Source organism: Oryzias melastigma, linkage group LG11 (assembly GCF_002922805.2).
Source record: "Oryzias melastigma strain HK-1 linkage group LG11, ASM292280v2, whole genome shotgun sequence".
In the NCBI taxonomy this organism is placed as follows: Eukaryota; Metazoa; Chordata; class Actinopteri; order Beloniformes; family Adrianichthyidae; genus Oryzias; species Oryzias melastigma.
In genome coordinates, this window is record NC_050522.1 from 7,381,993 (window position 1) to 7,397,207 (window position 15,215).

Here is a 15,215-nt window from a genome sequence, read left to right on the forward strand (position 1 = left end):
CCATCCATCCATCCATCCATCTGCTAAAAGAAGGCTTGTTCAAAATCTAAATCTGTGTCTCCATCTAGTGGTCATTTCTTGGAACTGCATGTTCATTTTAAATAAAGGCACAATTTAATAAAACCCTACCTGATTAAGTATTCTCTGAAATATATGTTCACAATCATGCAGAAACTTAGGCCAGACACACAACATACAATAAAGTTTTCTTTTATTGACGAGATATCAATACAATCAAGTACTGCAGATTTTGAATAAGCAGACAAAAAAATTCAATCAAAAGAAGTGCATTTTTTTTACCCAAATTCTATTGTTGAGAGTGCATGTAAATACACAAATGACATCAAAACTATACGTCGATACATGACACAAATGGAAAATAAAGAAACACAAATATTCCTTCACAAGCAAATCTAGAAAGCTAACTACATGTTGTAAATGCTCTTAACTTATCAATGTTATTAAACATCATTTATATGTTCTAAAAGTTTCGGTGGTCAGTTTTGGCATCACTATTAAATTATTATCATAGGTATAAATACATCTTTATTAGTTTCATGTGCAAATGGGAATGGCTGTTTGTGTTTACTGATGCTAAAACAAACAAATATCCCTTAAAACCGAAGCAAGGCTTTTGTGATTTTTTTAAAGATATTTTTTTCACTTTTTTCTTACTAAAAAACAAACAGGAAACAATTTTAAGTAGTTATGTAGGATAAGGGTACATGGATTTTACTGACACTTGTTTAATGATTTGCAGACACGGCAAACTCAGCAAGCAAGTGACATTGTCTTTGATAACACAAGGAAAGAGGAGTATCCAGATTACTCACAATGCCAGTCCATTTGCTTAAAAGCATGATGGAGAGAAAAAAAAAGACATACAGTACAGTCTGCTTAACCGACTCATCATAAAGATACCAGATTGTTGTGTTTATGTTGTGAAAAAGAGGCGTGAGAGCATTATATAGATATACAATACTGATAAGGCTTGATTGTAGCTCTATTTTTGTCAGAGCAATTTGAAGAAGTTTTGTGATACAGCATTGAGGATCATTCATAAACAGTAATAGGCCATTGAAAACACAAGCATACATTCGTAATAATTCATATTTGGCACTGTCCTCTTGTACAATGACAATCTTCAATCAGCAAGAAAGGTAGTTGTAATTCAGTGTAGCAAGTATCTGGGTGGCATGAAGAGATTCATCTAAGCTCAGAGATGGGGAGATTTTTTAAAAAGCAACATATTCTGTCTGAATTAGGCAATCTTGTGAATCCTTAACAGCATTCTAATCTTTTACCTGGGCTTTGTAAGTTGTTTCAAGTTTATTATTATCTTTTGTTGAAGAATTCCAGACTTGATGGCTTAAAGAAAGACATGCAAACACCCACAGGTACACATACATATTGACATGGTCGGTGAGAAAAGACAAAAGAGAGTCCACCCACAAGAACATAAAAGCATGAACACACACAAAGTCTATCCTTAATGCTTTATCCACCAGGCAGGAGTAAATAAACAGCTCTTACCTCTGCCCCAGCAGAATTCTGCCAGGGTTTGTTAAATGTTACACAACCTGTATTTCACAACGCGCGGGGCTCAGCCAGTCCCTTCACTTATTAATGAATGCAAATTAACTTCCATTTCCGGATATGCACACATCCTGTTTCTGTAGTCGTGGCTGTTCCATTGAGTTAGGCAATTTATTCTGCTATTTCTGACATCGGAACAGGAGCAGAAAGTCCGTTCTTTCTGAATTACAAAAGGAACACAATTTGCTCTCATTTGCTAAGCGAGGATTTTGTGGGAGGACAAAAAAATGAATGCGTTATTTGTTATGCATTAGCTGTCCTATTACCAATGTGGAGTCAAGTATTCATTATCTTCACAGATTTTGTTCTTTACTGCCAGAACAGCTTTTTGTCTTAAGACGGTAATTCAGACGGTGATAGCAGTTCATATGCTATGGGTATGCTTTGCTAGGTTCACACCAGGCTCATAAATGTGCGTTCAAGCGACCTATTCCAATAAAAAGCACGTGCAAACCATTGACTGTCTATGAGAACTGGACTGAGCAACCCCTTCCTGCTCGTGTTCCAAACAGGAAGTAACGCCTGGCTCCAAGAAGCCAAAATCCCATAGACTTCTATGGAGTAATAAACAGCTATTACTCACTCATAATATTTGTCAGAGTAACCATTATTGCTTTGACACATTTTTTAGCTTGTTCTTCCCAATCATAATATTTTTTCATGTATTTTTCTTTAGTGCAAGTAATTCAAGTTCTAAAGTGGCCAATCAGATGCTTCAAGCCCCCACCTCAAACGTTTGATTGACAGATTCTCCCCCTTCCACTGAAAGTTGAACAAGCTCACTTACTTAGTTGCCATAGAAATATTGACTCAAAGCGACCTCTGTCGTCTGGTTCCAACATGGCCACGTCTATATCACGGAAACTGAATTGGCTTCCTTTTAGTGGAGCCGGAGGTAAGGCATGCTCAGTGGGTGACATCACACTTGCTCAGTCCAGCTGTATTTATACAGTCAAGGATGTAAGCACATGCATAGTTTTTCAGTCATTTTTTGGGGCCTCCGTACAAAACGCACAGCCATTGAACCTGCATCAAAAGTTGAACCAGGTTGAACTTTGACCAATCAGTGCTTAGATTTGGTAGTGACAGATGAATGTTTAATGGAAGTGCCAACCGTTTAAAAATTGATCATGAAGGAGAAATTAATAGTTGCCATTTGTGCCCGGACGGAATTCTATGACATTAAGTTATTCATGTCGGATGTGAAAGAAAAAGCCTGGAGAAAGATTCAAAAGATTTGCACCAATGTAGGTACATGTGCTAGTATTGGGTAGTGACGGTACAGTCTGAACATCGTATGCTAAAAGCACCTTCAAGAAGTTGCATTTAGCATGTTCTTGAACGTGCATCACATGCCCAGCGTGTATGTAGCATTAAGGATCCTGTGACAATGGAAAATGGACAGTTGATTAAACAGGACACTTATATTTACTGCTCATTTGAAACTGTCTCAAAAACACATTTTGTTCTTTGTAAACATTGACTCCATGTGTGTCTGTTAGTTTAATGTCCTCAAAGGCGACTGAAGGCAACTTGAGAATTTCCTTTAATCACAGATGCAACCTAGATCTGTTCATTTTAGTAAATTGAGCTTAAAAAGGAAGAAAAAAGTTCGAAGTAAAAAAAAAAAGTCAAAAGGTCCACTTCTGAAAGCAGAAAAAGACAACAAATTTGCATCAAACATGCACGCAACAAATGTCAACGTCTATCCTAAATAAAATTCAATCAATTGTTGTAATGGATACCAATTTTCCAGGTTTAATATTGTATTTGTCGATTTAGTTTTTGGAATTACCTTTTACATGTATGATTTAAATATTATTGACTGCAGTGAGGTTGCAATAATTCTGAGGGGAGTTTGTAAATGTCTGAATGTCAGATCATGTGGGCACGGTGTGCAGTCACATGGGAAGGCCTGTTCCTAGCACATGAAAAAGTAAGGCACTGAACTGTCTCAATCCAAAAGACAATATAGATGATGACAAGTTTCACATAATAACAACAATATTATGACAATGTTATAATTAAAATAATAAAAGCTAACAAAAAAACACCAGAATAAAATACAACTCACAACAAACATTTTAGGACACTGAAATAGAGAGCACAGTATGAAAATCTTTCCCCTGCCTTTCCCAATTTCCATTTTTCATTCACAAAGGTTTTTGTTTTTGCGGCTGTTGTTGTTGAGGGTAAAACAGTATGGGGTGAAGGTAATATTACTGAAATCTTTTGGTGTTTTGTGTTGGAACAGGTATCTTAGGTTTAGGGCTGATCTGAGGTGCCAATACAAGGCAATGTTTCAATGAAGGGTTATGTAGGGCACAGTAAAAATCCTGAGAAGGAGGAGTGGATGTATTCTGTAGAGTAGAGGCCATTTGCCTGATCTGAGGGCATCTGAACCCATACCTGGTCACCCTCCTTCAGCTCTAACACAGCACTACCAGATGCTTGGTCCATGTAGCCTTTCTTGTATTCGTCATAGGTATAGGTGGCTGGTACATTGTTCTTGTACAAAGCGACCCACAAGTTAGTTCCCTTTACATGCATATGGTACGCAAAGTAGTAGACACCAGATAAGGGGGCAGTAAAGATGCCAGTGGAGGGACTGTAGGCATTTTGGCCATTGTATAGGATCCTATCAAACTTGATTGGCATACTAGAAGGAGGGAAAGGTGTGGTGAGAATGGCAGTGAAGGCTGGCGCCACAGTTGCAGAAAGCGGAACTTGCATGTATACAGGCCCTTTTCTGTCTCCTGGTATTTCCTCCCCACCCAACTCTGTATTCGCAGGCCCTGAGACAACTGTTTGGCCATTCCCCGGGGGACCAGGGGGTCCTGGAGGACCAGGCGGGCCAGGGTTACCGTTAAGTCCAGTAGGGCCTGGTTTCCCTGGGGGACCCTGAGGACCTATTGCACCCTTCTCTCCCAACTTGCCCAGTCCTGGAGGTCCTGGAAGTCCAGGTTCACCCCTCAAACCTGGTACACCCTGAGGACCCATTGGACCCATAGGACCTTGAAGACCAGGAATACCAGACTGGCCCCTTGGACCAGGAGTCCCTATAAATCCAGGCTCTCCTTTTGGTCCTTGAGGACCTGTCATTCCTGGATTTCCAGGTAGGCCAACATTCCCTGCCTCACCTTTGGGTCCTGGTTTTCCAATGGAACCATTTGGCCCAGGAAAGCCTTTTTCCCCAGGAGTCCCTGGCTTTCCTGGGGGTCCCATTGAGCCTTGATCACCTCTAAACCCAGGGAGTCCTGGAGGACCTTGGGGACCTAGTTCTCCCTTTTGCCCTGGAAGTCCATGTTTTCCTGGTAGCCCTGTTGGACCTTGAAGTCCTGGTGGTCCTGGTAATCCATCAATACCTGGGCCCCCAGTTGGGCCTACCATTCCTTGGTCTCCTCTGTCCCCTTTGATACCAGGAAATCCACCATGACCCTTTTCACCTTTTGGCCCTGACACTCCAGGTTTTCCATATCCAGGGGTCCCAGGAGCTCCTGGGCTGCCCCGAGGCCCTGGTTCCCCTTTTGCACCAAGATGGCCTGGTACTCCTGGAAGTCCATCTAGACCAGGCTTCCCCAACCCAACTGGACCAGGAAGACCTTGAAGACCTGGTGCCCCGGGCTCTCCCGGCTTTCCTTGATCTCCTGGAAGTCCATTATCACCTTTAGGACCAGGGAATCCAGGTACACCTTTTGGTCCTGGTTTGCCGAGACCTGGGGGACCAGGTGGTCCTCGGATTCCTTTCAGTCCGGGAGGGCCAATGATACCAGGGAGCCCTGGCTTTCCATTTCCATTCTCACCCTTAAGTCCACGCTCACCTGGCGGGCCTGGAACACCACTGATTCCTGGCTCACCACGAGCACCAGGGGGGCCTCTTATACCTGGAAGTCCAGGTTTCCCATTTAGGGACAGACCAACTGGACCAGGAAGGCCAGGCTGCCCAGGAAGTCCACGAGGACCTGGTTCACCATGAGGTCCAACTTCACCATTGAGTCCTGGAATCCCTCTTGGTCCAATCTTTCCTGGCAGACCTGGAAGTCCAGGCTTACCAATTCCTGTTAAGCCGGGAGGCCCTTGAGGACCTGGTTGACCGTTGAGTCCTTGCTTCCCAAGTCCAGGTTTTCCGGGTAGTCCAGGTGGACCAGGGGGTCCTCTTGGTCCAGGTTTACCCTGTGGGCCTGGCTCCCCTTTAACTTCCATCATCGGTGGCATATCTAGAAAATAAAAAGTATCAAGATGTAACAACAAATATTTTTATTCTATGAATTACAATCAACCGCAAATATGTTATGCACATTTAAACAATGTTTACATAGAAATTCCCAAGTCCTTTATTGAAAGTCAAGGTTGTAATCTCAAAGCTATCGTCCAGTTACTAACTTTCTCTAGTTGAAATAACTATTCTATGTTCAAGATGACCAGTGATATAAAGAAAATGTGCTTGCGGTGTTTAGAATGTCTCAAATTTGTAAACCAAAACAAGAGTTTGAGCAGATTTCAAGACGGATTTCTTAATTGTTAAATATGTAAAACGTGAACAGCAGGCTTTGTCCATCCTGTTTTTCTGGAAAAAAAAAGAAAGAAAAAAAAAGGCAAAGACTCCTTTCAAGAACTCAAGAATAAATATTTTAAGGTGCTTGTTATTCTTAATTAGCATACAAAAATGTCCCCGTTTCTTCAAATATCAAAGTAGTTTATAGAAAGCGCAAAAGCAAGCTTGTGAGAGGACGCCAGTGTCCCAAAAGTAGAATAAAAGGCTAAATAAAGAAATAAAGAAACATTCAGAATTCTGACTCCTTCTTCCAGAGGTAAACTCTAACAAAACACACCTCAACAAAGAGTTTGGAGTTGACCTGTCTCAATGGGATGGCTCCCGAGTGTGAATGTGAACATTGTGTTCTTAAAATTGGCTTATTTCTCAACATACCGCCCCCCTATTCATACAAAACTGAAAAGCAGTTTAAAATATAGGTTGCCAAGAACAACAAAGGAAGTAAAAAATCTTTATTAACACTTTGGAATTAAGGTTCAAAAGAACAGTTGGGAAATGACAAATTGTGCACATTGTTCACGTTTCAAACCTCAGTGTGAATCAAAGGGAAGTTTCAAACTGTTTTTACTATTAGAGAAAAAAATAAGAGGGACCTGGTTGCAGGGAAGACGGAGCCCAAACTCAACAATAAACTTATTATTAGCTGGAAGCAGAAATGTTGCAACTGTAGCTAGAAGCTGAGTTTGAGCATCTATGCTCGACAATTCCTTACCCTAACCGTAACCCTAACCCTAACTGTATCCTGGTTCCGGTGTTTTTCTAGGGGAAGAGTGTATACTTTATTCAAAATTCAGTCGAGGCCTTCTGGCTAAGGATTCTCTGGGGTCAACTTGGGGCCATGCTGTTGTCTGCAGCCAGGTCCTCTTGAAAAAAACATGTTTAAATCAATACAGTCTCTCTCCCAAGTTGTCACATATTGACGTTTGGTTAAGAACCCCTGACTTTTTGGGAGTCCCCAACGCGTTGTGTTTTGATATGCTGGCTGTTCCCGTTAAATCACAGGTCCCCAACCTCCGCGCCGGACACCAGAACTGGTCCAGTACCACAACGCATAGCACACTATTACCCAAACACGGTACGGTACCCTAACCCTAACCGGACACCAGAACCAAACCAATGGCAGACACGGTACTGGGCGCGGTACTGGATACTGGTATCAAGTTAAGGTTAGGGTACCAGTACTGGGTTAAGATACTGGTACTGAGAACCAGTGCGCATCTGGTACTGCATCCTAAGAGTTGCTGACCCTTAATTTTACAAATAGCCAGCATGTCAAAAATCAATGAGTTGGGGTCACCTAAAAGGTCAAAAAGGGATGACTTGAGGATGAGAATGTGTTGATCGAAACTCGACATTAAGGTGTGACTCCAATCCAACTCACAAGTCCAAACCTCCATCTTCGCTGTATGATAAAAACAAATTTTTTACCCGTATTTCACTTGAAATAGTCGTTTTCATATAGAAAAGATGCAACTGGATCGACGTTCAGGATTTTATTAACAACACTGTCAGACCCTTCCACTGATCAAGACTCATCAAACCAAGCAGATTTACTGCATTTTCTATTTCTGAATTTTGATGTTAACTTTATGATTTGAAATTCCCTGATCTTAGTTCACAGTTGAGGCAAATGATTTGGTTTTCTGCTAATGTAGCAGAATTACTGCTTTTTTCAGCGTCTATTAAAGCTGGAAATTGTAAATGTGCATTAAAATAAAAAATTCTGGCTAACTTTGCAAAACTTTTCGGATATGTGGGACTTTTGAGCCCTCAGGCTACATCGGATGAGAAAGTGTTGCACCGCTGTGATCAAATACGCCACTTGGATCCAGAAGAACCTATGGGAAAAATATTCTGCCAATGTAAACAGTCCAAAAAAGAGGTCTGGGAACTTGACTATAATTTCAGACAAAGATGGTATAGTGAGTGGGAATGTAAATGTACCTTTGATTAGAAACAAAACGGAAATATTTCAGTTTCTGAACAAATTTATTATAAAATAAAACTTTAAAAAGTCCTTAATCTAAAATGTGTGACAATTAAATCACCAGATGATCATTATGAAGTGTAAAAGTTGTACCTGTGATATTTCAGTTAGATAACTTACTATGTAATATGAACCCATGACCACTAAGTGGCAGTAAAATCGTTGCATCCAATTCTATTCACATGGGCTTCAGCTTCGGCCATATTTCTTGTACTTAGTAAAAATGTATACCTTATCTGGTAAATATTGATGCTTCTACAGGAGCTTTACACATAAAAGCTTGACATTATATTTTCTGAGCATCAATCATGGGTTGTTTTATGTGTGTAAAATATCTTCCAACACTTTGAGAAGAAATTGCTTTAACAGAGCCACCTACATGCGGTGAAATGACTCCATGTGTGACTCAGAATCTGCAGTCGTAGGCAAGAAGACGTGGATTTTTTTAAATATACCAAAGATGAACGCCTCCTGCTTTTCTCAGTTCTTTGCTTAGGTCTTTTTTTTATATAATGAATGGATTTGAATTTCTCTCACACTCTCTCCTGGGAAATATGTGATAAACAGTGGAGTAACAGCATCCAGATGGTCAGAGCAGCAGCTAATGCAACAGAGCTCCACTGGACTGCCACCTACTGGGCATTCCTGAATGGAAGCATTGAGCAATATACTTTATGTGGGTATAATGTAACAGAATGCATCCTCTGGACAAAGAATTACAACTTACTCACCAACATAATGCCCCTTGCCCTCTCGAAACGGAGGTCCAATGGGTCCTTTCATCATAGGTTGCATGTACTTCATGTGAGGCATGGGGGGGTAGCCTCCAGCAAGAGCATGTCCCCCAAGTGTCAGTAGAAAGCAGAATGAAGCCAGCATCATGGTCACCAGCATCCCAGGCCTCTCTGGCAGAAATAAGCTGTGAATTCCAAAAGAGAAACAGTCGTCACAGACGTGCTTAACAAATGTTGTAGCAGTCGGGCATGAAGTCTCACATTGCAATTGGGATTTTAATCAAAAGTAAAATCTAATTTGGATTCAAGAGAAAATTCTTAGCTAGCAAAAAACAAAACATTAATTAAATCCAAAATGAAAAATCCAAAATTTGATCCAGAGTTTTACTGACAAAAACCCAACAAGAGCCGCAAATTCCCAGTTCACTGTTTAGAAAAGGACACTTCTTTATTTTTGTGACCGTCAAGCCTTTTATTTATAAAATGCTGCTTTTAAATATTCTTAATTATTCAATTCATAACAGAATTATATTGTATAACAATTACATTTATCTAACTGTAGACAGCCATATGCAAGTTCCTTTCAAAATAAAATACACAAAAAACTAAACAATTTTTAAAAAAAAATTTCTTTAAAGCCAAAGAGCAACAATGGAATGCTAAAAATACAGCAAAAGGTTCCACAGGCTAAGGTTGCAGACCCCTGCACTAGACCATCAGCATCCTCACTTCATATCCACCACATGAGCAGTCCACAATGTTTCCAGCCTAAAATTATCCAGCATTTGGCAGTGCAGTTTCAACAGTAGTATGAAACAAGTTTTTCTCATGAAAAAAATACAGGTTCAATAAAGAACTACAGAGCAAACTTTAAATGGAGTCCCTTTTAATTCAAGGAAAAGACAACCGTTTGAAAATTGATCATGAATGAGAAATTACGGTCTATGACCTCAAGTCTTTAATATCATTGTTTGTTTCCCGTTTTCTAATCAATGAATGTCATTATTTGTGTAATGAGTTTGAAATAAATGTGTGTTTTGTCCTGTATTTTTATAATCTATGCTTGAAATAAACCAATCAGAATAGAACACTGCAAGAAAAATTGTGGAGCAAGATTCACCAGATTTACACTGCTTTGACATTTTACACCAAACCTTTGAGTACACGCATTTGTAAACAGCAGAAAAAAAGAAAAAAGAAGAATCTCCCGGTTTGTCCAGTGGGACCACCATGGGCTAAACATGACTTAGTGCGTGCTGGAACGTCAAATGCCAGGTGTGTACATAGCTTGAGGCATCACACCACAACAACATTGTCCTTTTGGATACTGGTAAATCATAGGAGTGGTAAAAGTTTTTCAGGTTTTCAAAGATATTAACACACACTCACATTACACAGCAGATTTATCCAAAGCAGCTTTTAAGTTTTGTAAACATTAAAAATTTTGCTGAAACAATAGTTAAAAAAAGAAAAACTGTCATTTTCTAAGACATAGTTTCTGCAGAGCGGCAGGAATTCATCGTATAAATGAAATTTTAAGCATGGTCATCAAAAAAATGCCACAAAAACATGTTAAAACACCAAGAATCTGATGCTTATCGTAAGGATTTTTTAAAGTTTGACCTAAACCTACTAAAGTACGAGGGATCACTCTATTTGTCCTGATAATACTTTCTATTTACATTGCAATTATGTTGTGTGTAAATCTATGCTTTTAAGCTCAGGGTGTATCTTTTTTTAAACTGATGGGAATGTATATATTTATATATTTAAATAAACCATTTTCCAGTAACTATAAACCATATCAATGATATGGACTTTCGGAGTCAGGTTAATTCTCAAGACAAAATACATATTTTTAAACAAAGACATGTATTAAATGCCTTGTTCTTTTTAAAATAAAATCAAAATAAATATTTTGGTCGTGCGGTTTACAGCTTTTTCTGTACTCAATCAAGCCCTATTAAACCCATTAGTCATTGCATTATAGTAGTACCCACTTTGATCACATAAGCTTGGGATTTAAATAATGTTTTTCTTTTGTGTAATCATCTCATTATTATTTCCATTCTGCCTGCACGTGGTTTGTCGCTCTGAGCAAATATGGAGCCCATTTGGTGTGCAGGAGTGCATTGGGATGTTTGCTTTGAAGCCTTTCTCGGAGACACAGAAGTAACATGAACATGGGTTGACATTTTCTAATTTGAAAATTACACCTCATTATCCAATGTATTTAACTGTCAGCTGAATAAAGGGTCAGAAGTGGACAAAGGATAGGGGTGTGTTCACTGCCACCACATGGCTCGAATTTAGTTTATCATATGGGCTCACACAGTACAGTGATGGTTCTGAAACCACATGCTAGATCGTAAAAATACATGTTTGAGAGCCACTTGAAGTGCTTTTTCTAACTGTTTTTCTTTATTTATTATTAGATGATTAATTATGGGTACTACTGTTTGGCTATTTGTTCACATAAAAAAAATGAAATGAAAGAGCAAACATCAGTGGAAATAAACAGGAGGGAGCAAAAGTAATGTTAATCGGATTGTGTTTGTTCATTGGCTGACTTTCTGACAGGCTGGCAGTGAAGTTTGTCTGGTTTGAGAGTCTGTGGTTTTAGTGCAAATGTAAGTCAACAGGTCTGAGTGCCCCCATGATCCTGCAGGCACCACAGCCCCTGGAGAAACAACACACACCAACGGGAATGGGTACGGATGTGTTATATAATCACTGTAAACCTGTTTTGATGTGAAACTTTGTAGGTAAAATCGAAAATGTAACCGAAAAATAAACTTATAATGGTTTCCTTGCAAGTGTCACAGTGTGAATGGAAAATGACTATATAGCAGTGGTAAAGGTACCTAACTGAGCAGCTGCTGAGGAGCCCACTAAATAAATTGAAAAGCTCAATATCCTCCAGTTGGTATATGTTACTAAGCACTTTGGACTCGACAGTGCAGTGTGAATGCAAAACAAGCAAAGATGGGTACATTTTTTAATCATTCTGCACCCTTTGGAACATGCTATAGGACCCATTGTAAATTGTGCATTTGTGTCTTCAACATGTTATTTTTCCCATGATGAAGGACATAGATTAAACAATAATTACACCTAAAATTGCATTTGTGAGTTTTTCCTTTATTGGAATCACTGTAAATCAGAAGCAGATGAAAAAAGTCAGTTTGAAAAAGATCATACTTGTTACATAGATAATCTGTAGGGCGGCCACAAGCTCTGTTTTCCTCCATTCAGACGCATCCACTTGTAGACAAATAGATCCATGAACGTGTTTGTTTTCCTCATCTGAGCTGGAATCTGGATCACAACTGAATAGCTGAATGTTGCTCACCATTTTTGTTGCACTGCTAATGTTAGCTTGGGGAGTGTGAGGGACTGTAAGCTAGAAGGCAGAGGCGGACATACCATAAGGCAAAGGTAGGCAATCGCCTGGGGCCCCCAACACTCTGGGGCCCCAAACTGAACATTTAATAAAAGTGTCTAAAAAATGTTTTACGCCCATTATTATTTAACTCTATCATTTAAAAATAAATAAAACTAAAACCACTGAAATACCATAAGACTGATCATGTGAAAGGGTTTTGTTCTCCCCCATCCCTCTGGAGCAACAGCAAGTTAGTGAGCAGAGAAAACATTTCTCAGATTGGGCGGGAAAAAATTGCTTTGGATGGGTGGTTATAATTTGGGTGGATTTGGGATCGATTGACCTGAAATACGTTTCAACTAGGCACGTTGGATCAGGGGCGGCAGGTGAAGCTGTGGCTCACCTGCTGTGACGAGATGTATAGCCTTCTAATAACAAAATAAATGTGTGTCCACTAACTTGTTCCATAAATGTAAATTATACATTTCATTCCAATCTTTTAATTTGTATCCTCAAAATCTCTGAATTTTGCATATTTCCATTTAAATTTCAACACAGGTTGTGAGGTCTGCCGCGCGGGAAATTTTAAATTACTTCAGTTTTTAATGCTTATCAAAACATTCTTGGATTCTTGACATTGATTCTGTCTTTTAGTGGACCAATAAAGAAGTTATCTGACGTTTTAACTTAGGCAAGGATGTAATAAAAAAGCTTGCTGAAGCCCCCAAACTTCTCATCGCAAAATGATCATGTTAGCAGAAAGAACTTGAGGTTATTGGTTATTTTTATTAGTTTTGTATACTGTGAAAAAGTAACTAGTTAGTGGGGACATGCTCATTTGGCTGACCTCTACACCTCAGCGGCCCATGAAATCTTTCAAAACTTAATTTTCTATTTCTGTGTGCTGTAATGCAGAGACACATGGATCTTTCCATTTGTTGTTTTAAAATGCATTTTATGCACTGATTTCGGAGAATCACTATTTAGAGTGTTCAAGAAATGTTTATTCTGTCAGTTCCACAGAGAAGAAAAACGGCAAAAATGGTCGATAAAAGAGAGAAAAAAAGCGAAAAAGGTCAAAAGATTAAAACGATATTTTTTGGGGGGAGGGACTTCATTTTCTGGTGCCATATTTTTCCTCTGTAGCCAGATTCTCTTGACACCTGGGGGGCTGCTGCCATGGGAGAGTGGGGGAGGGTTCTTTGATTGTATAAGTTATGCTTTGAACTGTCGCGTGAAACTTCAAGGTAAAAGTACCCTTAAAACACAAAGCAATTTATAAAGACTCAAAGAGTTTTTAAGGTATTAGCGTGAAACAGCATATAAAGAGAAAGGCCTCATCCAACTGACTGATTTAAATTTAAAATACCTCAAGTACAATAACTCAATGCTCCAAGGTAAAATCACCAAAAACAATGAAAACTTAAAAAAGGATGTTCTTTATTTTTCTCATGGCTGACTCCTTAATCCAGCAGACATTTAAGTGGAAACTGTAGTCAAAACCATTCATGAACATGCGTCTCACGCCAAAGCGCGGATCTGTTGGGGTTTGAGCAGACGCTTCAGCTTCCAAACCCTAATTCAACGGCATCTCAAGAGACCTGCTCAGACATGTTGAAGAGATACAGACAAGCATTGGGAGCAAGCGCCAAGACACACTTCCCTGACTGCTTCATCTAGCCACTAATGAAATTAACAGCCTCAGAGAAAGGGATCCTGACTTAGCTTTGCCTCCATTTCTCTTAAGCTGTACATGTGGGATCAGACCATGTGCCACAGAGAGATTATAGATCCGTCTGGGTGACTGGAGTGGATGTCCTAATAAGGAAAGAGGGTTATTCCTGTGTTCTGTTGAAAGAATCATTACTTCAGTATTATGGGGCCAACCTTTATTGAAAACATCAATCGCTCCAAAAACAACCACTCAGGATGGCAGGAGTTTAATTACAACCACAGTCCTGGTAAAAAACTGAACTATTCACTTGGATAAGTCTCAGCTGCGGTTCATGCTATAGTTATATAACTATAGATATTTTTCCTTAATTCTCAAGACTCACAATCTGCATTTTGGAATTATTTTGTAGTTTTTTTTAGAGTCACCATATGAGGTAATGCCCTGGCAACAACACTGGTACTTTGAAGTGTCAACTCGCCGTGTTATATTTATCTTGTGGTCACAGTTTCTGGTCATTCTAAGCTCACTCTGTTTCTCCAAGACTGTACAAATAACCATTGAGTGGGGAAAAAAAAAACGGCTACTGATATAATGCAGCTATACCCGTACATGAAAGGAGCTGCAAAGTTCAAATACAAGATGACACATTAACATCTGCTGTTTTCAAAGGCTGGAAAGTGTATTATACGCTCAAGGTTGAGTCAAAGGAAAACTTTGCCCAATTTGACCAAAATAACGCTCCACTGTTCTCCTGAATTTGTTTCCAATGAATCATAGAGCTGAAAGGTGTGCTTGTTGTGCTTCTATAAAAAGTTCTACGAATATTTATTACGTATACATGACCACAAATTCAGGCATGAGTTAAAAAGTATTGCACTATAATTTAAATTGGACAGAAATCTCACAGTCAGAGAGGTAATGGTTTATGATGCTAGGATCAATGTACCGGTCCAATAAAATACATTATAGGTCAATTGATGACTTAATTGGCCCTAAATGTGAATAGAATTCAATAGAACCTAAACCCACAAAGGGGAACATACCTTGTTACCATAGTTCTAAAAAAACAGCAAATAGATACAAATAAAAAAATACACTTAAAAAATAATGTACATGTGATCGTACGTCTGTGTTCATCTGTGATGGACTGGCAAACCATCTAGTGTGTATACTGAGTTCACCAGACAGTTGATGGGATAGGCTCCAGCATCATCATGACCCCAAAACAAAGTAAGCAAGTTTATTTGCTGTGGGATTTTTTTTTTTTTTTTTTTTTTTTTTTT

General features: G+C 39.2%; 1 protein-coding gene across 1 annotated transcript in view; it reads right to left on the reverse strand.

Annotated features, from left to right (window-relative positions):
* Window positions 1-194: 194 nt before the first annotated feature.
* Window positions 195-15,215, reverse strand: part of col8a2 (collagen, type VIII, alpha 2) — a 59,437-nt gene continuing 44,416 nt past the window's right edge. Inside the window, exons 2-3 of the mRNA XM_024293711.2 lie at window positions 8,870-9,057; window positions 195-5,813 (exon numbers count right to left, since the gene is read on the reverse strand). Coding sequence (XP_024149479.1) covers window positions 3,910-5,813; window positions 8,870-9,032 — 2,067 coding nt within the window. The 5' untranslated portion in view covers window positions 9,033-9,057 and the 3' untranslated portion in view covers window positions 195-3,909. The remainder of the gene's footprint in view (window positions 5,814-8,869; window positions 9,058-15,215) is intronic.